The sequence below is a fragment of the Adiantum capillus-veneris genome, chromosome 24 (genome assembly GCF_014529385.1).
Source record: "Adiantum capillus-veneris isolate H3 chromosome 24, ASM1452938v2, whole genome shotgun sequence".
Classification (NCBI taxonomy): Eukaryota; Viridiplantae; Streptophyta; class Polypodiopsida; order Polypodiales; family Pteridaceae; genus Adiantum; species Adiantum capillus-veneris.
Window position 1 is genome coordinate 114,476,671 of NC_140954.1, and position 23,845 is coordinate 114,500,515.

At 45.4% G+C, this 23,845-nt stretch overlaps 1 protein-coding gene across 3 annotated transcripts in view; it reads left to right on the forward strand.

Annotated features, from left to right (window-relative positions):
• The window catches only part of LOC147426984 (mitogen-activated protein kinase HOG1-like), a 156,345-nt gene that overhangs the window by 23,824 nt on the left and 108,676 nt on the right, over positions 1-23,845 (forward strand). For all 3 annotated transcript variants that reach the window (XM_086498424.1, XM_086498422.1, XM_086498423.1), the window contains 5 exons: positions 18,819-18,919; positions 19,007-19,103; positions 19,932-20,010; positions 20,123-20,233; positions 20,320-20,404. In XM_086498424.1, the coding sequence (XP_086354550.1) occupies positions 18,819-18,919; positions 19,007-19,103; positions 19,932-20,010; positions 20,123-20,233; positions 20,320-20,404 (473 nt within the window). The remainder of the gene's footprint in view (positions 1-18,818; positions 18,920-19,006; positions 19,104-19,931; positions 20,011-20,122; positions 20,234-20,319; positions 20,405-23,845) is intronic.

Below are 23,845 nucleotides of genomic sequence, written 5' to 3' on the forward strand. Positions count from 1 at the left end.
GCATGACTGGACAAGTCCATTAGATTAGGTTTTCTAGTTTGGTTTCCACACGGGATTCCAAGAGACCTAGGATGTCCACATAGGTGTGTAGCTTGGCACACCAAAGCCTTGGGTCTTGTCTGGTCAAGTGTGAACCGCTAGGGCTAAGTCTTTTATAAAGAGGACTCCCATGGTTGGGTGGTAATTTCATTAGTAGTGCTCCTATGCAGAGAGCTCACTCTAGAGCTCTACAAGAGAGGCATACGACGCCTAGGATTCATATATGTTTCATTGGTATAAAAGCTCGAAGAAGTAAAGAATGTATATGGCACTCATACGCCATGATGTGCATAAAAGGCATGGCATGTGTTTAAAAGAAACATTTTCCTTTATAGTACATACCATAGAGGTAGTGGTACTTAAAGATTGTCACGTGCGCACTTCACTTGCGTCACGTGGGCACACTTTTGCCATGGTCTAGCATCAGTCATAGCTTAGCTTAGGACTGAGCCTAGCACCTTTGTGAGCCTCTAGCAGGACGTGCATGTCCAGGCCAATCACACTTGCATACCCTCTCTTGCACAAGAACAATCATTTCATCATGCAAGCATTTTATCGCGTGAACCACCTCTTATAAGTCATTTTATTAAAATTGACTTTTGGAATTCTTTTTGTACGTTTGTTGAAAAAGTAGGTAGGGCAAATTGCTATAGATCTATAAAAGAAACCCATTGGGCACTCAGTAGAAGCAGGGACATAGAAAGGGCAGGTACCACAACAGACCGGTAGGCACCCTCAGGCTCCCCAGCGTTCTCTCAGCAGTTCAGCCCAACGTTTTCAGCATCAGCAGTTCAGCGTTTTCAGCCCACAGCCACCAGCGTTTCAGTTTTCAGCCCTTAGCTTCGCCGGACCGCAATTCCCCGTTGCAGTTCCTCGCCGCATTGACCAACCAGCAGTAGATCAGCCTGGCGTTTTCAGTTTTCAGCAAAAACAGCCAACGTTTTGCAATTCAAGCCCAGATCAGCCAACGTTTTGCATTCTCAGCCCTTGTACGACTTGGCGATTGCAGATCAGCCCGCAGTTTTGCCACAGTAGCAAATTTATAGCAGAGAATCTAGTGTTTTCAGTTTTCAGCCTTGACGCCGTCGTCGTCGACACCATCGTCGTCATCGTCCTCGCAGATCCCTATCTTGACGACACCTTCGTCATCGTCATCGTAGATCCCTATCTTGACGACGACACCTTCGTCATTGTCATCGCAGTCTCGGACTTGACGATGACACCATCGTTATCATCATCACAGTCACCATCGTCGTCATCGTCACAGTCACCGTTGTCGTCGTCGTCGTCGACATAGACCAACAGTTTCCGTCGTCGACTTCATCGTCTTCGACATAGACCTCGTCGTCGACCTCCCCGTCTTCGACATAGAACCCGCAGTTACCGTCGTCGACATCATCGTCTTCGACGTAGTCCCCTTCAGTATCTCATTACCCATTAGCATCAACATCAATGTAGTAGCATTGTGCAAGAATAAAGAAAGTACTTGCTCTGGCAACAGAGCAAGAGGGCCCTTGAGGGTTGGGACCCGACACCCCTGTGTCGTCTCTTTCCTCTCTCTCGTCTCTCTTTCTTTCAGTTCAGTTCTTTCAAGTGGAGTAAAGTGTCCCTTGTGCTTGTATGCGGAGTACTAGATCCGAGCAAATCCTTATTCTCTTCCGCTTGTCACGTGCACATCTAACCCTATGTGTACGTGGACAAGCTACTTCATGACAAGGGTTCAGTTCAACTAGCTTAGGAAGTGTTCTGGCACATTTGTGAGTCTGTTCGCATGCCGTGCATGTCCAGACACTTAGAGTAGATGCATATGCTATGGTTGCACACAACATGATCATTAGCATTACCATCAGAATCCATCAGGAGCATTTTACAGTGCAGAAAACCTATTTTCCCTATTTTATCCATTTTTCACTTATTATTTTTAAGTGACTTTCGTCGGGAAATTGGGTAGGGCAATTTGACTCAGCAAGTATATAAGAAAACCTAGCGCTAGCACTTTCTGGTAGAAGAGGCAGCAGGAACCTTGTGTTCAACAGGCCACCTTGTCGGCAAGACCCCCCCGGGCAGCAAACCTAGCGTTTTCAGCCAAGAACAAGCCCAACGTTTTCAGCTTTGTAGATCAGCCCAGCTTTTTGCATTTGCAGCAGCCTGGTGACAGCAGATCACAGATCAGCCCTAGCGCTAGCAGAAACAACAGAATCAACCCTAGCGTTTTTGGACAGCAGAACTTTTAGCGTTTTGGAGATTAACCGCGACAGAACCAGCAGATAGATCAGAGTTTTCGGTTTTCAGCATAGAGACACCGCAGTACAGTTCCCGAACCTTGCAGATCTCACCTTCTCGCAACAGTTCCTCGCCACACAGTCAGATCAGCCAGCGTTTGCAGTTTCAACCCGGAAAACGCAGATTTCAGCATCTGCGTTTTCAGCGCGTTGTCGTCGCATCGTCGTCATCGCCGTCGTCACCGACATAGAGTCAGAATTCAGCAGATAAAGATTTGCAGATTTCAGCCATCAGCGTTTTCAAATTTCAGCCCTCATCGTCATCGACATCGTCGGCAAGTCCAAAGCATTGTAGAGATTTGTGCAATCAATAGCAATAGACCGCTCTCGCCATCGAGAGTGGGCCTTCGGAGGAGGGTTTGACAACATTCTGGTGTCGTATTCTTCTCTCTCTATCTCTCAGTCATAGCACCTTCATTCACAGTGTTTGCCACTTTGTTTGTGATCATTTGCACTCTCTCACTAGAGGAAGGGAAGGCATGCCATATTGCACGATTAACTAGAATCACTCAGGAATGAGCACGGATGTATGTGCATTACTCATGAAAAGATGAAATGTTTGCACCAAGGAATTCACATTCCATGTCTCTTCCTTGGCATGACAGTATCTGAAAGAGCACAAGAAGGATTGAGCATCAAGCGTCAGCATTTCCATTGTGATTTGCGACAGTTGATAGATTTAGATTTGTTTGCGTGTGTTTGATGAACGGTTTGGCACTCTGTCTATATGTTCATCTACATTGCATGCACAGTCTTTACAAAAGACTAGAATTTTTCCAGTCACTTTACGTGGAATGGGTATGTTCGTGTTTTTGTGTTGGAAGTGGTTTCATGAATTTTCATCCTCGGAGATTCTTAAAGAAGATAGACACATGACTATAGACGAAGTTGAAGCATTGAAGGAGCCACAAATGACTTTGATGGTTTTGGGCATTCGATGGTTTCGTGATCCCTTAGGTGATCCCTTTCCACAGGCATTTTCAGATCAGCGTATTCAGCTTTCCAAATCAAGGTATTCCTCAACAGTAAAACCAACAGCAAACCAACGATTTCTTCAGCCATAAGACAACAGCAAAACCAGCGTTTCCGGTAGATCCGTCGTCATCGCTGTCCTCGTCGTCTCTGTCGACTTCCGCATAGCAGTACTTAGAATCATTGCATCTGTATCTTGTACCAGATTGTGCAATCAATAGTAGACCACTCTCGCCATGGAGAGTGGGGCCCTTGGAGGAGGGTTTGACAACTTCCCGGTGTTGTATTCTCTTCTCTCTCTATCTCTCAGTCTCATGCACCTTCATTCACAGCGTCTATTCACTTTGTTTGTAATCACTTGCACTCTCTCATAAAAGAACGGAAGGCTCTTCCTTTCCTGAGTAAAAGGAACCTTGAGCACAGTTCGGAGCACTCATCATGAGCAAAGTTCAACATTCACTTCCGATGCACCTTACACTGGTATCAGAGCTTTGGCAGTGTTCTGTATCACTCAAGGAAAGAAGCACAAGAATTTATTTTGCTTGTTGCGGTCTCACGTAACCCAAGACTTCTTGGGCGTGTCGATTCCTAATCGTGTTTTTGAAGAGCGACAGGAATCCCAAGAAAGAAGGGCTTGTCGAGCCTCCCCTTGTGCCTCTTTTCACTCATTGAGAGCGGACCGTGCACTTAGCGGCCGGCCAATCGACGTGAGGTGGGAAAAAGCAACCTTGGTGTGAGCGCAAGGTTGCCAATGGGTGCGCCCGCGGAAAAGAGCAGAACTTGCGTGAAGAGAAGATCCTTCTCTAACACAGATTGCAACCGAAAGAAGAAACTCAAGAACCCAAGAACCTCAAGACTGTCGGTTTGCTGCACCTTACATTGTCGGTCTGCTGCGGTGCCTGCCGCCCTTTCTGTATCCCTGCTTCTACTGAGTGCCCAATGGGTTTCTCTTATAGATATTTAGCAATTTGCCCGACCTACTTTTCCAACAAACTTACAAAAAGAATTCCAAGAATCACTTTGAATAAAATGACTTATTAGAGGTGGTTCACGTGATAAAATGCGTGCATGATGAAATGACTGTTCTTGTGCAAGAGAGGGTATGCAAGTGTGACTGGCCTGGACATGCACATCTTGCTACAGGCTCACAAAGGTGCTAGGCTCAATCCTAAGCTAAGCTATGACTGATGCTAGACCATGGCAAAAGCGTGTCCATGTGGTGCAAGTGAAGTGCGCACGTGACATCCCCCCCTGTTAAAAACTTAAGTGAGGCACAACTGCTGAACTTCTATATGTACATCTGATGCTGACTGATGAATGACTCTGATGCTGTGCATGCATTGCCAATGGATTCTACGGATGTAGGTACTGCTACGATATAAACACCGGCCATACGAGTTACTAGGTAGCCTTACTACTGTCGCAGAATACCAACCTTCATACTGACTCTGCTTGCAAGCAAGCACTACAACCCGAATAGTCCTGTCGTGAAAACATTGCGGGTGAAGCTGAAAGATAAGGGTCCTCGGAGGTAAAATCCAAGGGTTTCTTGTCGACAGAAGTGGATGCACACTACATGCGAATGCAAATGTAGAAGAGGTAAGGGATCTTGTCTCCATCTCCTCCCATATCCGCATACAAGGCTAGGAGATCTTGAGTACTAGGAGATCTTGAGTACTAGGAGATCTTGGTACTCAAGATCTGGGTTTTCGTGTATCCGATGTCGATCTTCCTTCAAAGACATGGCAATGAAGATGGGATCTGGTAAGTACATGGTCGGGACTCAAAGATTCTTCAAGAAAAAATAAAATGGGAGAGGTTCCTTGGGTTCTTGGTTTTGCTTGGGTTCTTTGGGTTCTTTGGTTCTTCTCTGGTTCTTCCTGGGTTCTTGGTGGTTCTTTCCTTGAGTTCGTGAAGCCGAAGCACACACAAAGCTCTGATACCAATTTAGGTGCAACGCACACATAGCTCTGATATCAATGTCAGGTGCAGCGGTGTAAGGTGCAGCGGATATGAATGATGAACTTTGCTCAAGGTGAGTGCTCCGAACTCTGCTCAAGGTTCCTTTTACTTACGGAAGGGAGAGCCTTCCATTCCTTTTGTGAGGGAGTGCAAATGATCACAAACAAAGTGGCAAACAGTATGAATGAAGGTGTTGAGATTGAGAGATAGGGAGAGAAGAATACGACACAAGAATTTTGTCAAACCCTCCTCCGAAGGCCCCGTTCTCTATGGCGAGAGCGGTCTATTGCTATTGATTGCACAAATCTCTACAATGCTTTGGACTTGCCGACGATGTTGACGACGATGAGGACGACAACGAGACGGGCTGAAATCTGAAAACGCTAATGACTGAAATCTGCAAATCTTTATCTGTTGAATTCTGACTCTATGTCCGTGACGACGGCGATGACGACGATGCTACGACGACGTGTTGAAAACGCAGATGCTGAAATCTGCGTTTTTTGGGTTGAATCTGCAAACGCTGGCTGATCTGACCGTGCGGCGAGGAATTGCTGCGGGAAGGTGAGATCTGCAAGGTTCGGGAACTATGTTGCGGTGTCTCTAAACTGAAAATTGAAAACGTTGATCTATTTGCTCGTTCTGTCACGGTGTATCTACAAAATGCTAAGGGTTCTGCTGTCCAAAAACACTAGGGCTGATTCTGTTGTTTCTGCTAACGCTAGGGCTGATCTGTGATCTGCTATCACCAGGCTGCTGCAAATGCAAAACGCTGGGCTGATCTGTGATCTGCTATCACCAGGCTGCTGCAAATGGAAAACGTTGGGCTGATGTGCAAAGCTGAAAGCGCTGGGCTTGTTCTTGGCTGAAAACGCTAGGTTTGCTGCCCGGGGGGGGGGGTCTTGCCGAGAAGGTGGCCTGTTGAACACAAGGTTCTTGCTGCCTCTTCTGCCAGAAAGTGCTAGCGCTACGTTTTCTTATATACTTGCTGAGTCAAATTGCCCTACCAGTTTTCCAACAAAAGTCACTGAAAAATAATAAGTGAAAAATGGCTAAAATAGGGAAATTAGGTCTATGCACTGTAAAAATGCTCTTGATGGGTTCTGATGGTAATCCGATGATCATGTTGTGTGCAACCAGAGGATATGCATATACTAAAAGTGCCTGGACATGCACGGTCTGCGAACACTCACAAATGTGCCAGAACACTTCCTTAGCTAACTAAATTGAACCTATGTCATGAAGTAGCTTGTCCACGTATACATAGGGTTGAATGTGCACGTGACAACCCCTCCTTTCAAAGTGAGGTAATGGTACCAAACTGTATGGCGTCGAGGGAGATCGCCAACGGGGTTTGGAATCCTGGAAAGGACTCTTCGTCGGCCCACTCTGATGTGTGGGTCGTGCAATACTTGAACTTCGTAAAGGTCTGCAACGCTTGCTTCTTTGGGCCCCGCCGAAAGCGACACAAAGTCATCTGTGGCTCCTTCAATGCTTCAACTTCCTCTATAGTCATGCGTCTACCTTCTTCAAGAATCTCCGAGGATGAAAATTCGTGAAACCACTTCCAACACAAAAACATGAACATACCCATTCCATATATAAAGTGATTGGAAAAATATTATTCCTTCGAAAAAACTGTGCATGCAATGCAGATGAACATATAGACGGAGTGCCAAACCGTTCATCAAACACACGCAAACAATGGGGTCAAATCGTGACTTTCTGATCTAAGTCAATCAGCTATGGCAAATCACAATGGAAATGCCGATGCTTGATGCTCAATCCTTCTTGTGCTCTTTCGGAAACTGTCATGTCAAGGAAGAGACATGTAATGTGAATTCCTTGAATGCAAACATTTCATCTTTTCATGAATCATCCGCATACATCCGTGCTCATTCATGAGTGAATCGTGCTCAGCAAACAATATGTCATGTCTGTGAAAAGGGATCACATAAGGACGGTGACTAAAATACAAAAAAGCATCATGAATGAAACACCCGAACAATGCGTGCTTACTAATCATTCGAACACATAATACTTCGTGTGGGGGTTCTTTGGACCTAGGCTCGAGAGTCAAGATCGGTTCTTCGTGTTTGATCGAATCTTCCTGTGGGGTTCTGTGGACCTCGACTCAAGAGTCAAGATCGGTTCTTCGTGATTGATCGATTCTGCAATGAGGTTAGCTTCATTAGAAAAAGCATCAACTAAACCATCATTCTTGTGAACAATCACACTATCTTTCTGCAAATGATCATGCTGGTGAGAAATCACATCTTGACCATGCAAATCATCATGCTCATCATTATGCTTATCATCATGCTTGCCATCATCATCATGCAAATCATGCGTGTTATGCTTTGGAGAAGATGAGACTGAGAGAGTCTCCTTCTTCTGAATCCGTTCAATCTTCGCCTGCACATTAGAAATGAGAGATGGAGAATGAACAACTTGCTCTCCACGAATGACAAGCGGAGAGTCACTTTTGGCATTGAAAATGAACGTATTTTCCACTGAGTCAATGAGAGGGTTATGCTTACGAAACCATCGAATGCCCAAAAGCATATCACATCCTGAAAGAGGAGAGACTACAAATTTTCTGCGGAAGGACACTTGTTAAACAATGAACAAAACATCAAGGCACTTTTGCGTGATGAGAGAGTCCATACTGGGAGAGAAGCCAGACACCTCGAAAGGAGACGTCTTGCGAACCTCCAAGCGGGCTCTTTCCACAAGAGAGTCACTAATCAAATCATGCATACTGCCTGGGTCAAACAATATGACAAAACGCTGACCATTCAATGACCATAACAGTTAATGAGAGACTCATCAATGGGAGGATCATTAGAGACTTGGGTCACACTCGTGTTTTCATTTATTGCATTGACAAAGAAAGTGGGTTATGTGGGTTCTTTAGATTCATTCGGTTCAAGCTTAGGACATGTTCTTTTTATGTGACCCTTAATGTGACAATGAAAACAACGACCTTCTTTAGAATAAGTGCTTTGTTCTTCCGACGTGATGTATCCTCCTAAAATTCCTTGTTCTACCTTTTCATCTGGAGTGAGCTTAGGTTTAGCAATTGTGTTAGCCTTACCCTTAGGTTCATTTTGAGAGTTCTTTTCTGAGAGAGTATTGGAAGATTGGTTAGAAGAGTTACCGTTCTTTTTACCAGTCTTACTGTTCTTACTGTCTTTACCATTCTGTGCGTTTGAGAAGCCTGAGAGGTTCCTTGAGAAGTCTTAGGCTTTCCCTTATTGTGCTTCATCTCCTGTGCGAGCGCAATCGCTACTGCTTTGTTGAGATCGATTGGATCAAGGACCTCCAACAGACCGATAGTGTAAGGTGCAGCAGACCAACAGTCTTGAGGTTCTTGGGTTCTTGAGGTTCTTGAGTTTCTTCTTTCGCTTGCAATCTGTGTTAGAGAAGGATCTTCTCTTCACACGAGTTCTGCTCTTTTCCGCGGGCGCACCCCTTGGCCGCCTTGCGCTCACACCAAGGTTGCTTCTTCCCACCTCACGTGGATTGGCTGGCCGCACGGTCTGCTCTCAATGACTGAAAAGAGGCACAAGGGGAGGCTCGACAAGCCCTTCTTTCTTGGGATTCTTGTCACTCTTCAAAAACACGATTAGGAATCGACACGCCCAAGAAGTCTTGGGTTACGTGCGATCGCAACAAGCAAAATAAATTCTTGCGATTCTTGTGCTTCTTTCCTTGAGTGATACAGAACACTGCCAAAACTCTGATACCAATGTAAGGTGCACCGGAAGTGAATGTTGAACTTTGCTCAAAATGAGTGCTCCGAATTGTGCTCAAGGTTCCTTTTACTTAGGAAAGGGAGAGCCTTCCGTTCTTTTATGAGAGAGTGCAAGTGATTACAAACAAAGTGAATAGACACTGTGAATGAAGGTGCATGAGACTGAGAGATAGAGAGAGAAGAGAATACGACACCGGGAAGTTGTCAAACCCTCCTCCAAGGGCCCCACTCTCCATGGCGAGAGTGGTCTACTATTGATTGCACAATCTGGTACAAGATGTTGATGCAATGATTCTAAGTACTGCTATGCCGAAGACGATGGTGACGACGATGACGACGGATCTACCGGAAACGCTGGTTTTGCTGCTGTCTTATGGCTGAAGAAATTGTTGGTTTGCTGCTGGTTTTACTGTTGAGGAATACCCTGATCTGGAAAGTTGAATACGCTGATCTGAAAATGCCTGTGAAAAGGGATCACATAAGGACGGTGACTAAAATACAGGAAAGCATCACGAATGAAACACTCGAACAATGCGTGCTGACTAATCATTCGAACACATAATACTTCCTGTGGGGGTTCTTTGGACCTAGGCTCGAGAGTCAAGATCGGTTCTTCGTGTTTGATCGAATCTTCTTGTGGGGTTCTGTGGACCTGGACTCGAGAGTCAAGATCTGTTCTTCGTGTTTGATCGAATCTTCTTGTCGGGTTCTGTGGACCTCGACTCGAGAGTCAAGATCGGTTCTTCGTGATTGATCGATTCTGCAATGAGGTTAGCTTCATTAGAAAAAGCATCAACTAAACCATCATTCTTGTGAACAATCACACCATCTTTCTGCAAATCATCATGCTGGTGAGAAATCACATCTTGATCATGCAAATCATCATGCTCATCATTATGCTTGTCATCATCATCATGCAAATCATGTGTGTCATGCTTTGGAGAAGACGAGACTGAGAGAGTCTCCTTCTCCTGAATCCATTCAATCTTCGCCTGCACATTAGAAATGAGAGATGGAGAATGAACAACTTGCTCTCCACGAATGACAAGCAGAGAGTCACTTTTGGCATTGAAAATGAACGTATTTTCCGCCCAATCAATGAGAGGGTTATGCTCACGAAACCATCGAATGCCCAAAACCATCAAAGTCATTTGTGGCTCCTTCAATGCTTCAACTTCGTCTATAGTCATGCGTCTACCTTCTTCAAGAATCTCCGAGGATGAAAATTCCTTAAACCACTTCCAACACAAAAACATGAACATACCCATTCCATGTAAAGTGATTGGAAAAATTCTAGTCTTTTGTAAAGACTGTGCATGCAATGTAGATGAACATATAGACTGAGTGCCAAACCGTTCATCAAACACACGCAAACAAATCTAAATCTATCAACTGTGGAAAATCACAATGGAAATGCCGATGCTTGATGCTCAATCCTTCTTGTGCTCTTTCGGATACTGTCATGCCAAGGAAGAGACATGGAATGTGAATTCCTCGGGTGCAAACATTTCATTTTTTCATGAGTAATGCGCATACATCCGTGCTCATTCATGAGTGAATCGTGTTCATCGTGCAATATGGCATGCCTGTGAAAAGGGAACACATAAGGACGGTGACTATCTGTGTTAGAGGAGGATCTTCTCTTACCCGAGCTCTACTCTTTCCCACGGGCGCACCCCTTGGCGGCCTTGCGCTCACACCAAGGTTGCTTTTTCCCACCTCACGTCGATTGGCCGGCCGCCAAGTGCACGGTCCGCTCTCAATGAGTGAAAAGAGACACAAGGGGAGGCTGGACAAGCCCTTCTTTCTTGGGATTCCTGTCACTCTTCAAAAACACGATTGCAACAAGCAAAAAAAATTTCTTGTGGTTCTTTCCTTGAGTGAGATACAGAACACTGCCAAAGCTCTGATACCAATGTAATGTGCAGCAGATGTGAATGATGAACTTTGCTCAAGATGAGTGCTCCAAACTGTGCTCAAGGTTCCTTTTACTTACGTAAGGGAGAGCCTTCCGTTCCTTTAGTGAGAGAGTGCAAATGATCACAAACAAAGTGGCAAACACTGTGAATGAAGGTGCGGAGACTAAGAGATAGAGAGAGAAGAATACGACACTAGAATGTTGTCAAACCCTCCTCCGAAGGCCCACTCTCTATGGCGAGAGCGGTCTATTGATATTGATTGCACAAATCTCTACAATGCTTTGGACTTGCCGACAATGTTGATGACGATGAGGGCTGAAATCTGAAAATGCTAATGGCTGAAATCTGCAAATCTTTATCTGTTGAATTCTGACTCTATGTCGGTGACGACGGCGATGACGACGATGCGACGACGACGCGCTGAAAACGCAGATGCTGAAATCTGCGTTTTCCGGGTTGAATCTGCAAAGGTTGGCTGATTTGACCGTGCGGCGAGGAACTGCGTGCTGACTAATCATGCGAACACACAATACTTCCTGAGTGGGTTCCTTGGACCTTGATTCGAGAGCCAAGATCGGTGCTGTGTGACTGATTGTATCTTTGCAATGAGGTTAGCTTCACTAGACAAATCATCATCGAAACCATCATCCTTCTGAACAATCACATCTCTATCATGCAAAACATGTGTGTCGTGCTTTGGAGAAGAAAAGACCGAGAGAGACTCCTTCTCCTTTTTCTTTCCAAGCTTCGCCTACACATTAGAAATGAGAGGTAAAGAATGAACAACCTCCTCACCAAGATGACGGGAGGTCACTTTTGGCATTTAGAGTGAGAGTATTGTTCGCCCAAGCAATGAGAGGGTTATGCTCACGAAACTATAGAATGCCCAAAATCATATCACATCCTGAAAGAGGAGAAACTATACATTTATTGCGGAAGGAAGCTTGTTGAACTAACACTTCATGAGAGACTCATCAATGAGAGGATCATGAGAAACTTGGGACGCACTAGTGTTCTCATTTATTGCATTAACAGAGGATGTGCGTTTTGTGTGTTCCTTAGGTTTGTTGGATGGGTTGTTAGGACATGTGCTCTTTATATGACCCTTGACGTGACATTGATAATGACGACCTTCCTTAGAATAAATGACTTGTTCTTCTGACGTTATGTATCCTCCTACAATTCCTCGTGCGGTTTTTTCATCCGGGGTTAACTTAGGTTTAGCAGGTGTGTTAGCTTTACCCTTAGATTCATTGTGAGAGTTCTTTTCCGAAGGATTAGAGGAAGATTGGCTAGAAGTGTTACCGTCCTTGTCACGTGCACATCTAACCCTATGTGTACATTGACAAGCTACTTCATGACATGGGTTCAATTCAGTTAGCTTAGGAAGTGTTTTGGCACTTTTGTGAGTCTGTTCGTAGACCGTGCATATCCAGGTACTTAAGAGTAGATGCATATCCTCTGGTTGCACATAGCATGATCATTAGATTGCCATCAGAACCCATCAGGAGCATTTTTACGGTGCATAGACCTATTTTCTCTATTTTAGCCATTTTTCACTTATTACTTTTAAGTGACTTTTGTTGGGAAACTCGGTAGGGAAAATTGCCTAAGTAAGTATATAAGAAACCCTAGTGTTAGCACTTTCTGGCAGAAGAGGCAGCAGGGACCTGTGTCCAACAGTGCACCTTCTCAACAAGACTCCCTTGCGACAGGAGACATAGCGTTTTCAGCCACAAGAACAACCAGCGTTTTTAGCAATTGCAGATCAGCCAGCGTTTTGCAACTTGCAGAGCAACCCGGTGACAACAGGACACAACAGATCACTAGCGTTTTTGCAGCAGGTCAGAAATCAGCCCTAGCGTTTTTGCATTTGCAGAACATCCTAGCGTTTTGCAGATTTGCGATGACAGATTCAGCCATAGTCTCAGCGTTTTCAGTTTTCAGCACATAGACCCCGCAGTAGAAGTCCCAAACCTCGCAGATCTCACCTTCCCGCAACAGATGATCGCCGCACGGTCAGATCCACCGAAGTTTGCAGATTCAGCTCGGAAAACGCAGATTTCAGCATCTCGTTTTCAGCGCGTCGTCGTTGCATCGTCGTCATCGCCGTCGTCACCGACATAGAGTCAGAATTCAAGAGATAAAGATTTGCACATTTTAGCCATTAGCGTTTTCAGATTTCAGCCCGTCTCGTCGCCGTTCTCATCGTCGTTGACATCATCGGCAAGTCCAAAGCATTGTAGAGATTTGCAATCAATAGTAGACCGCTCTCGCCATAGAGAGTGGTGCCTTCGGAGGAGGGTTTGACAACATTCTGGTGTCGTATTGTTCTCTCTCTCTCTCTCTCTCTCTCAGTTTCAGCACCTTCATTCACAGTGTTTGCCACTTGTTTGTAATCATTTGCACTCTCTCTCACTAGAGAAACGGAAGGCTCTTCCTTCCGTAAATAAAAGGAACCTTGAGCACAGTCCGGAGCACTCATCTTGAGCAAAGTTCATCATTCACATCCGCTGCACCGTACATTGGTATCAGAGCTTTGGCAGGTTCTGTATTACTCAAGGAAAGAACCACAATAAATTTTTTTGCTTGTTGCGGTCGCACGTAACTCAAATCCTCTTGGGCGTGTCGATTCCTAATCGTGTTTTTGAAGAGTGACAGTAAACCCAAGAAAGAAGGGCTTGTCCAGCCTCCCCTTGTTTCTCTTTTCACTCATTGAGAGCGGACCGTGCACTTAGCGGCCGGCCGGCCAATCGATGTGAGGTGGGAAAAGGCAACCTTTGTGTGAGCGCAAGGCCGCTAAGGGGCGCGCCCGCGGGAAAGAGAAGAGCTCGGGTAAGAGAAGATCCTTCTCTAACACAGATTGCAAGCGAAAGAAGAACCTCAAGAACCTCAAGACTCCAGAATCTCAAGAACCTCAAGACTCAAGAAGCCAAGAAGCCAAGACCCACAAGAACCCAAGTTCCTCGTGAACTTAAGAACCCAAGACTTTAGTGCATGGTCCTCACCCGAAGCGGAATGGATACTTCGCATGGAGGTGATGAGCATGGAAGTGGCGAAGAAGAAGCGGAAGTGAATGTTGAACTTTGCTCAAGATGAGTGCTCCGAACTGTGCTCAAGGTTCCTTTTACTTACGGAAGGAAGAGCCTTCCGTTCCTTTAGTGAGAGAGTGCAATGAACACAAACAAAGTGGTGAACACTGTGAATGAAGGTGCTGAGACTGAGAGATAGAGAGAGAAGAATACGACACCAGAATGTTGTCAAACTCTCCTCTGAAGGCCCCACTCTCTATGGTGAGAGCGGCCTACTATTGATTGCACAAAATCTCTACAATGCTTTGGACTTGCCGACGATGTCGACGATGATGAGGACGACGAGGCTGAAATCTGAAAACGCTTAGGGCTGAAATTTGCAAATCTTTATCTGCTGAATTTTGACTCTATGTCAGTGACGACGACGATGACGACAATGCGGCGACGACGCGCGGAAAACGCAGATGCTGAAATCTGCATTTTCCGGGCTGAATCTTCAAACTACGCTGGATCTGACCGTGCGGCGAGGATCTGCTGCGGGAAGGTGAGATCTGCGAGGTTTCGGGGTTCTACTGCAAAAACGCTAGGGCGTGAATCTGTCCTGCTGTAAAAACGCTAGGTATCTGCTAAGTATTGCTACCGGGCTTGATCCGCACCTGCAAAACATTGGCTGATCTGCAAATGCTGAAAACTCTAGGCCTGCTAGATGGCTGAAAACGCTATGTTTCCTGCGGGGGGTGTTGCTGAGAAGGTGCACTGTTGAACTCTGTGTTCCTGCTGCCTCTTCAGCCAGATTATGCTAGCGCTGGGTTTTCTTATATACTTGGCTATCAAAATTGCCCTACCTAGTTCCCAACAAAAGTCACTTAAAAATAATAAGTGGAAATTGGCTAAAATAGGAAAATAGGTCTATGTACTGTAAAAATGCTCCTGATGGTAATCTAATGGTCATGCTGTGTGCAACCAGAGGATATGCATCTACTCTAAGTGTTTGGACATGCACGGTCTGCGAACAGACTCACAAAAGTGCCAGAACACTTCCTAATCCTAAGCTGATTGAATTGAAATGAACCCATGTCATGAAGTAGCTTGTTTACGTACACATAGGGTTAGATGTGCACGTGACATCCTCTCCTTTTCAAAGTGAGGTACTGGTACTGAACTGTATGGTATCGAGGGAGATCGCCAACAAAGTCAAGAATCGTGGAAAGGACTCTTCACCGGCCCACTCTGAAGCGTGGGTCATGCGATACTTGAACTTCGTAAAGGTCTGCAACACTTGCTTCTTTGGGCCACGCCAAAAGCGACACAACGTCATATGTGGCTCCTTCAATGCTTCAACTTCGTCTATAGTCATGTGTCTACCTTCTTCAAGAATCTCCGAGGATGAAAATTCCTGAAACCACTTGCAACACAATAACATAAACATACCCATTCCATGTAAAGTGTTTGAAAAAATTCTAGTCTTCCTAAAAAACCGTGCATGCAATGTAGATGAACATATAGATGGAGTGCCAAACCGTTCATCAAACACACACAAACAATGGGGTCGAATCTTGACTTTATGACCTAAATCAATCAACGGTGGCAAATCACAATGGAAATGCCGATGCTTGATGCTCAATCCTTCTTGTGCTCTTTCGGATACTGTGTCATGCCAAGGAAGAGACATGAAATGTGAATTCCTTGAATGCAAACATTTCATTATTTCATAAGTAATCCGCATACATCTGTGCTCATTCCCGAGTGGATCGTGTTCATTGTGAATTATGTCATGCCTATGAAAAGGGATCACATAAGGACGGTGACTAAAATACAGGAAAGCATCACGAATGAAACACTCGAACAATGCGTGCTGACTAATCATTCGAACACATAATACTTCCTGTGGGGGTTGGGTTCTTTGGACCTCGACTCGAGAGCCAAGATCGGTTCTTTGTGATTGATCGTATCTGCAACGAGGTTAGCTTCACTAGAAAAAGTATCAACTAATGCATCATCCTCGTGAACAATCACATCTGTATCATGTAAATCATCATGCTCGTGAATAATCACATCTTGATCATGCAAATCATCATGCTTGTGAATAATCACATCTTGATCATACAAATCCCCAGCAGGAAGTCTAGCGTTTTCAGTTTTGAGCCTTGACGTCGTCGTCATCGACACATTGTCGTCGTGGACATCGTCATCGTCATCGTCATTGCAGTCTCTATCTTTACGATGACACCTTCGTCATTGTCATCGCAGATCCCTATCTTGACGTCGACACCTTCGTCGCCATCGTCGCAGATCCCGGACTTGACGACGACACCATCATCGTTGTCATCGTCATAGTCTCCATCGTCGTCGTCGACATCGTCATCGACACACTCATCATCGAGTATCACCACATCAGTACCCCTTAGCATCAACATCTCAGCATCCAGTCATTGTAGTAGCACTTGTGTGCAAGAATAAAGAAAGTACTTGCTCTGGCAATAGAGCAAGGGGTCCCTTGAGGGTTGGGACCCAACATCCCTGTGTCGTCTCTCTCTTCTCTCTCTCTCTCTCTCTTTCAATTCAGTTTAGTTCTTTCAAGATAAGTAAAGTGTCCCTTGTATTTATGTGTGGAGTACTAGATCCGAGCAAATCCTTATTCTCTTCCACTGCACCTGACAGTACGACCCATTACTTGGTGAAAAAAGGAAAGGGGGGGGGGGGGGGGGGGGGGGGGGGCTTTAAAAGGATGCCACATCATAAAAAATGTCCGACATGGCATATGTATGCCACATAAGCAAAAAAACGCAACATGGCATCTAATGCAGAAAGCGAGGGTGTGACCCCATAATGACCTCGAAAGTAGGGTCTCGCTAATAGGCGGGAACATACATGACTCAACAAGCCTCCTGTAGGTACACGTACCTCACAGTCGGCGAGGCACAGCCACAAATATCCCACATTCCCTAATCTTCTCTTAGGAAATACCGGAGCCACCATAAAAAATGAAGTGAAACTCTAATAGGACGACCCTATGTTATACGACACAACTCAAGGAGACTTTGAGATGCTTGTATCGCAGTACAGAAACATGTCAAAATTTCTGCACTAAAATGAGCGTATATCAAAATTTTTGATGCAAGCTGTTTGGAAGGTTTAGTAGACTTGTGGAGGCTCACCAAGTTTCATGTAAACTGACAACGATGAAGTGTAAATGTGACATTGCCGGAGAAGCGGAAGCCTCCCATGATAGATCATAGCCCCTCAGGGAGTGGAGCTTCACACTTGGCAGGGAGCGGTAAGCCAGCTGTTAGGTGCAACGGAAGTGAATGTTGATATTGCTCAAGATGAGTGCTCCGAACTGTGCTCAAGGGTTTCTTTACTTATGGAAGGGAGAGTCTTCCGTCCTTTAGAGAGAGAGTGCAATGATCACAAAAAAAGTGAATGCTACTGTGAATGAAAGTGCTGAGACTGAGAGAAAGAGAGAGAGAAGAATACGACATGAGGTGGTTCTCAAACCCTCCTCCAAGGGCCCCCCTCTCTATGGCGAGAGAGGTCTATGCCATAGTAACAGGGAATGGCCATTTTCAAGTCCCCGTTCCCCATTCCCATCCCAATTTCCAGTTCCGAATCCCCGTTCCGTGTTTCAAACGTGAGTATCCGAAACAGGGAATGGCATTTCATGCATGTTTCCGTTCCCCGTTCCGATTTCCCGTTCCGGGTAACTATGGGACTCTATGCTATAGATTGCACAAATCTGGTACAATGGTCTAGATGCAATGGACTTGTCGACGATGTCGACGACAATGATGACGACGACGAGGACGCTGAAAACTGAAACGCTAGGGCTGAAATGCTGAAATCTGGATGATGCTGACTTTTTGCTAAATGCTGACACTATGTCGACGAGGATGGCGATGACTATGACTCGATGATGGTGCGCTGAAAACGCAGATGCTGAAATCTGGAAACAGCGGGCTGAAATTGTAAACGCTGGCTGACTCGAGGGTACGGCGAGGATCTGCTACGGTTAGGTGAGATCTACGAGGCTAGGGGCTGGATCTGCAAAGGCTAAGTGCTGAAAACTGAAAACGTTGGCTGGTCCTGGCTGATGTCGGAAACTACAAAACGCTAGGCTTGATCTGGAAACTGGAAACGCCATGTTGATCTGCTGCTGGAGAAAACGCTAGGGGAGTCTGTTTCAGAAAACACTAATGGAACTTGGCTTCAAAACGCTGGCTGCTTCTGTTGGCTGAAAACGCTAGAGTGTCTTCTGCCGGTCTTGCTGAGGAGAGAACAATGCAACTTGCTGGAAGTTCTTCTTTCTCTTCTGCTAGAATTGGGCACCCCCTATCTGTTTATATAGCTGCAACAAGCTGGGTCGAGCAGCCTTCCCAACATCCCACGACCTCATAAATTATGCAATCAAATAAAAAAAATGCCAAACTGCTTGAAAAATGTTATGTCCCAAAACTGGCCGAGCATTGGACCTTATGCTGGGTGGTACTCGGTGTGCAATCAGAGAATATGCAACTACAAGTGCTTGGACATGCACGGCCTGCTCATAGGCTCACAAAGGTGCCATAACACTTCTAGGCTGTCCTGAACCCTAGACCTGAGATAACTTGTCCATATGCACATAGGGTTAGATGTGCACGTGACACCAGCACTCTTGTAGATTAGGAACAAACTGTGGGACATGTGCAGTCCCTAACCTGAGTTTATTGAGGAGCCTCCATGGCACGTGCATTGTTAATGCAAGAATGGTAAAGTCTTATGTATGTTGTGTACGCTACCTTATTCACAAGCCGGATGGTTTGTCATTCAAGATGTATTATTCATTTATCATTAACAAGCTATGGCCTTTTCACAACAGTGGGACCCAAGTACATTCTTCACGAGCATGTGGGCGGGGGTTCATATGGAGATGTTTGCAGAGCAACAGACCTTGAAACAAACCAAACAGTGGCACTCAAGGTGAGTTAGTTGTAGCCAATTTTTTAATCTGTGATGCTCTTGCTTTGGATTGGTGCTTAAAGGCTGATTATATGTAGCTTGTTTCAGAGAGTACCAAATGTTCTTTGCTGTCCGTTGCTGGCAAAACGTGTGCTTAGAGAAGTTTGCATTATGCGTCGCCTCTCTCACCCTCATATCATTTTATGTAAGTGTTAAAGCTCTGAACATGTATTTGCACTATTCATGTTTTAGGCAAGGGGCCAGGCTGAAATTAAGCTCTTTTGGGAGGTTGATTGTTCGAACAGATTTCAAGCTAATGATTTGCAAATCTAGGGGAAGGGCTGAAGTGGGTCATGTGAGTTTGTTGTAGTAAGAACCTTAAGCTCTTGGTGAATTAGAGAGGTGAAAGGGGTGTCAAGATTTCATAGGTGAAAGAGTGATAATATTTCGCCTATATCTCTAGTTTTAATATGCTTGGAAACCATGAGTGTAGGATTGAAAGAATTTTGGGTTGGTAGGAATACATTCTTCAAAAATAAATAAAAAATCCAGTATAAAAGAGCATGATTGGTTTGTCGGTTGTGATGTTTAAAATCTCTACACAAGCATGACTCCCGTGTGCAGTAAAGATCCAATAGTTCCCTTACGAAACTCTCTTCATGAATGATGTGCACCAGGGTTTTAGTTGAGTTGTTTCAGCATGTTGAAATCTGCTGTCAGGTTTATCATGGTAAACACAGTTTGCCAGTTCTTTTACTTTAGCTGTTGGAACATGCTTCACCAAGCCTTTGCTTTCATGTCACCTTGATATTGCAAATCGTTGGTTTATCCTGTTTCGGGTTTATGCTTTTTTTTTCTGCTTCTCACATCTAAGTCGTCTAATTATTGGTTTACCTGACTGCATGCTCAAAAACTGAGGTGTTCTGGTTAAAAGGTTCATGAACAAGACAATGATATTTCAAAAGCAATCTAAACTCAGTTATGTATTGATTGTACTTTCCACACTTTTATAAGCTCCTTATTCGCTCCGCAGTAACTGACGTTTTCACTTATCCTTCATTGGAAGTTGGAGGTGGACTGGATCTTTATATTGCGACAGAGTTTGCTGATGGGTAATAGGTTTCCTTCCAAGTGTTTGTGTCTTCTATGAAGGGTTGCCAATGAATACTTTTTAGACAACCCCCTTTAACCTCAAACAGGTTCTAATTTTCCTGTATGTTGCAGAGGTGACATGTATCATTTAAAAAAGCCAGTTTCAGCTAGTGATATCAAATTGCTCTTGTGGCAATTGCTCATGGGGGTGAATTATTTACATTCGTGCCGTGTGTGGCATAGGTAGAAATACAATTGTCCAGTTCCAATTTTTCAGCCGCAAAAGAGGAGTTACAAATGCAATTGAACTCACTTGTGATGATGATCAGGGATATAAAATCGGAGAACATACTTTTGACATCTAGTCTGCATGTCAAGATCTGCGACTTTGGTCTTTCAAGGTCTGCTGAAGAGGTAAAAGATGTCCGCTTGTAAATTCATTTAATTGATTTTCTTGAGATTTTGGTAAGATCTGATTGGGACTTTATAGCCCAGTTTAGTTTCTTCTTTTGACTCTTTTGTGAGATGATAGTGTATAGGAGGATATTAATTAATTAAGCGTACTGTCATATTCCAAAACTGGAGAGAGAGAGAGAGAGAGAGAGAGAGAGAGAGAGAGAGAGAGAGAGAGAGAGAGAGAGAGAGAGAGAGAGAGAGAGAGAGAGAGAGAGAGAGAGAGAGAGAGAGAGAGAGAGAGGGGGAGGGAGGGAGGGAGAGAGAGAGGGAGGGAGGGAGAGGAAATGATATATTAACGTCTACAAAGGCCAAAATGATCTATGAGACCAACTGATTACAATGATGAGTCTAGTACCAAGTCTGGGTACAAACAAAGAACTGAGATAGGAGTGCTACTGACTCCTATGGGTGGCTGGTAGGCTGAGCAATGGTATCATGCCACAAAGGTACAAAGTGGGGATAAGTGTCACCATGATATAATAAAGCAATGGCATGGAGCCTATCCTGGTCGACACTCAGGGTGTCGTGCTAGAATCCTGTGGATCCTCTGCCGCAATCTCCACCGGTGCTGCGTGGCTCCCCTGCTCAGTCGCGGTCGTCTCGATCTCCCCAACTCTATAGCTCGGTCAATGAGAGTACCGCTGGTGTGTGTATGGGTGGGAACCGATCTCTGTGATGGTGGTGTCCCCTCTGCCTCTGTGGTACTCAGACTGAAGAAATCTGAGATGCGTCTTTGGGATTGTCTCTGTCTTTGCCCTCTCAATAGAGCGTCTCTATGTCTCTGTATCTCAAGTATAAATAATCCGAGACACCTTTGATCCTGATATCTCATGACTCTATCTAACGAGTCAAAACCATCTCTGAATAAACAATGAAAGCGTCCCCGTATCTCATAGTAGACTGTGCAGTGACATAGAGAGAGAGAGAGAGAGAGAGAGAGAGAGAAATGAAATGAAATGTTATATTAACGTCTTCAAAAGGCCATAGTGACCTGTGAGACCAGAAAGTTACAAGGTGGTGGATCTTATACAAAGTCAGAGTAACGAAATAACCTAACAACAGTACAAAACAAAGATATATACTATGGGATCCTAGATTGGTCGATGCGAGCTAAGCAAAAAACTAAGCAAAAATGGGCGGCTTATCATAGAAAATCTAGCATCGGTCGTTGGCGAATCTCATCAATTTCCTCCATGGTTAGTAGTCTGACCGGGCGTCGTGCATGCCTGGCCAGCGTGCTCCGAATCTTTTGACGTAGCCTCCGTCGGTGCTGTGTAGTCCTTCGCAGTCGTGGGCGCCTGGATTTCCCCAGTTCAATCGCTCGGTCATCAGTGTGCCTCTTGTGTGAGATGAGGGGGAGCTTTGCTGTGGGAGTGGCTCTTGCGGCTGTCTCGTGTCTGCTCTGAAGAAGTCTGTGATCCGTCTTTGAGACTGGCTAGCCCTGCCATTCATCAGGCTCTCTCTGTGTCTGCGCAGCTTGAGCAAGAACAAACCTAGGCATCTTTCATCTTCGTATCCCATTACTCTTGAGAGTGGTCGAAAACCCTCTTTGAACAAGCAATGGAAGCGGCCTTGTATCTCGTAGTAGACGGGGCAGCGGCATGTATAATGCAACTCTGTCTCAGGTTCCATGTCACACAAGGGGCATGTCTTGGCCTCTGCTGGTACTCCGCTGTATCTCCCAGTTTCAATCCGCAGCTGGTGAGACGATGTGCGTAATTGGCCAATAGCACATCATATCCCATGAGACAAGTGGGTATCCATGTATCTTGGTCTCGTCAAAAAACCATCTTCCGTAAGTTGGAGAAGGTGGTCTTTGTAGAAAGCCATCTTCATGCCCAATTCTTGTGCTGGTTGTATCCATGTCCTCCTGGTGTCTAGCTGGGTCAGGTCTTGGCGGATGAGCTTGGTGTGATCTTCGACCGTGTAAGAATGAGAGATGGTGCATCCAATGAGTACTGGAATGGTGGCAGCCTGTCTATGCTGAACCCATGCGCCTGAAACCATGATGTCATCTCCCCATACCAGCATGTTGTATCTCCTTGTATGGCTAATTGTCGAGAGGACTCAAGTGCCATGCGAGCGTATCTGTCTCTGGGAAGTTCCCATGTGCTGCTTATGAAGGAGATTGATCTGGTGAGCGCCTCCACCACTAGTGGGGGGGCCGCTAGCTCTGCGCGGATAATGGCCCGTGGTACTGATGCCTTGGCTCTAATGAGCCGCGAGATCATAGAGACGAGAGGTTTCTCCATGTTCCCCCATCCGTCTGTGCGACCCGGCCTCCCGTGGTGATCCAAAGAAGGTCCCCATATCTCGGCCCCATAGAGCAATGCTGAAGCCACCAAGGTGTCAAAGAGCCAGAGCTTCGTCCGGGGCTCCTGAAACTGAACCTGCGAACACATCCTCTCCAATCTACCCAATGCTGTGTGGGCTCTAGTTAGTCTGGTCTCTGCTGCTCTTCTGAGTGAGAATGTAGGTCCGTTGAAAACCACTCCAAGGTAAGTGTAAGCGTCTGTGTACTCCAAAGTCTCCTGGTCGTATGTGAATGTGGGTGCTGACCTCTTGATCCACTGTGGGGTGGTATTAAACACCATAACCTTGGTTTTACCAAGGTTGACAGACAAACCACTTTCGTGGGCAAACGTATGCAGAGTATCGAGTTGACGTTGCATTCCCTCTGGGGATTCGGAGATCAACACAATATCATCAGCATATAACAGAAGTGGAATCCATGTCCCTGCCAGCTGTGCACCTTTATCCCCATCGTTGTCAATGTAGTCAGAAACCTCATCCACATACATGCCGAAAAGAGTAGGAGAGAGCAGGCAGCCTTGCTTCACCCCAATAGTGGAGTGAATCGGTGTAGAAAGTCCCTCCGGGGTGCGTACATGCCCTACCACTGATCTGTACAATGCCATGATCCCCCAAATGAGCTCTGTGGGTACTCCCATTTCCTGTAATCTGCGCATCAATCTAGCTCTGGGTACTGTGTCAAAAGCTTTGCGAAAGTCCACAAAGCTACAATAGATCCGTCTCCCATGAGATCTGCCTTCCTGGATGATGGCCCTGAGTGTGAAGATATGGTCAAGAGTGGAGAAGCCTCTCCTGAACCCTGCCTGCCCAGTTGCACGCATTCCTTTCCTCTCTGCCCATCTACTCAGCTGTTGCTCAAGAATGGATGCATACAACCGTGCCAGTGTGTGTCCAATCATAATAGTGCGATACTTCCCAGGCTCCATGGGGTCTCCTGCCTTGAAGATAGGTACGATCGTAGATAGGCTCCAAGTGTCCGGTAGGCCCTCACACATGGCACGGTTAAACATAACTGCTAGAAGCTCTGCTAGTAGGTCTTTGGCATGCATGAAATGCTCAGCGACTAAACCATCATGATCATATGCT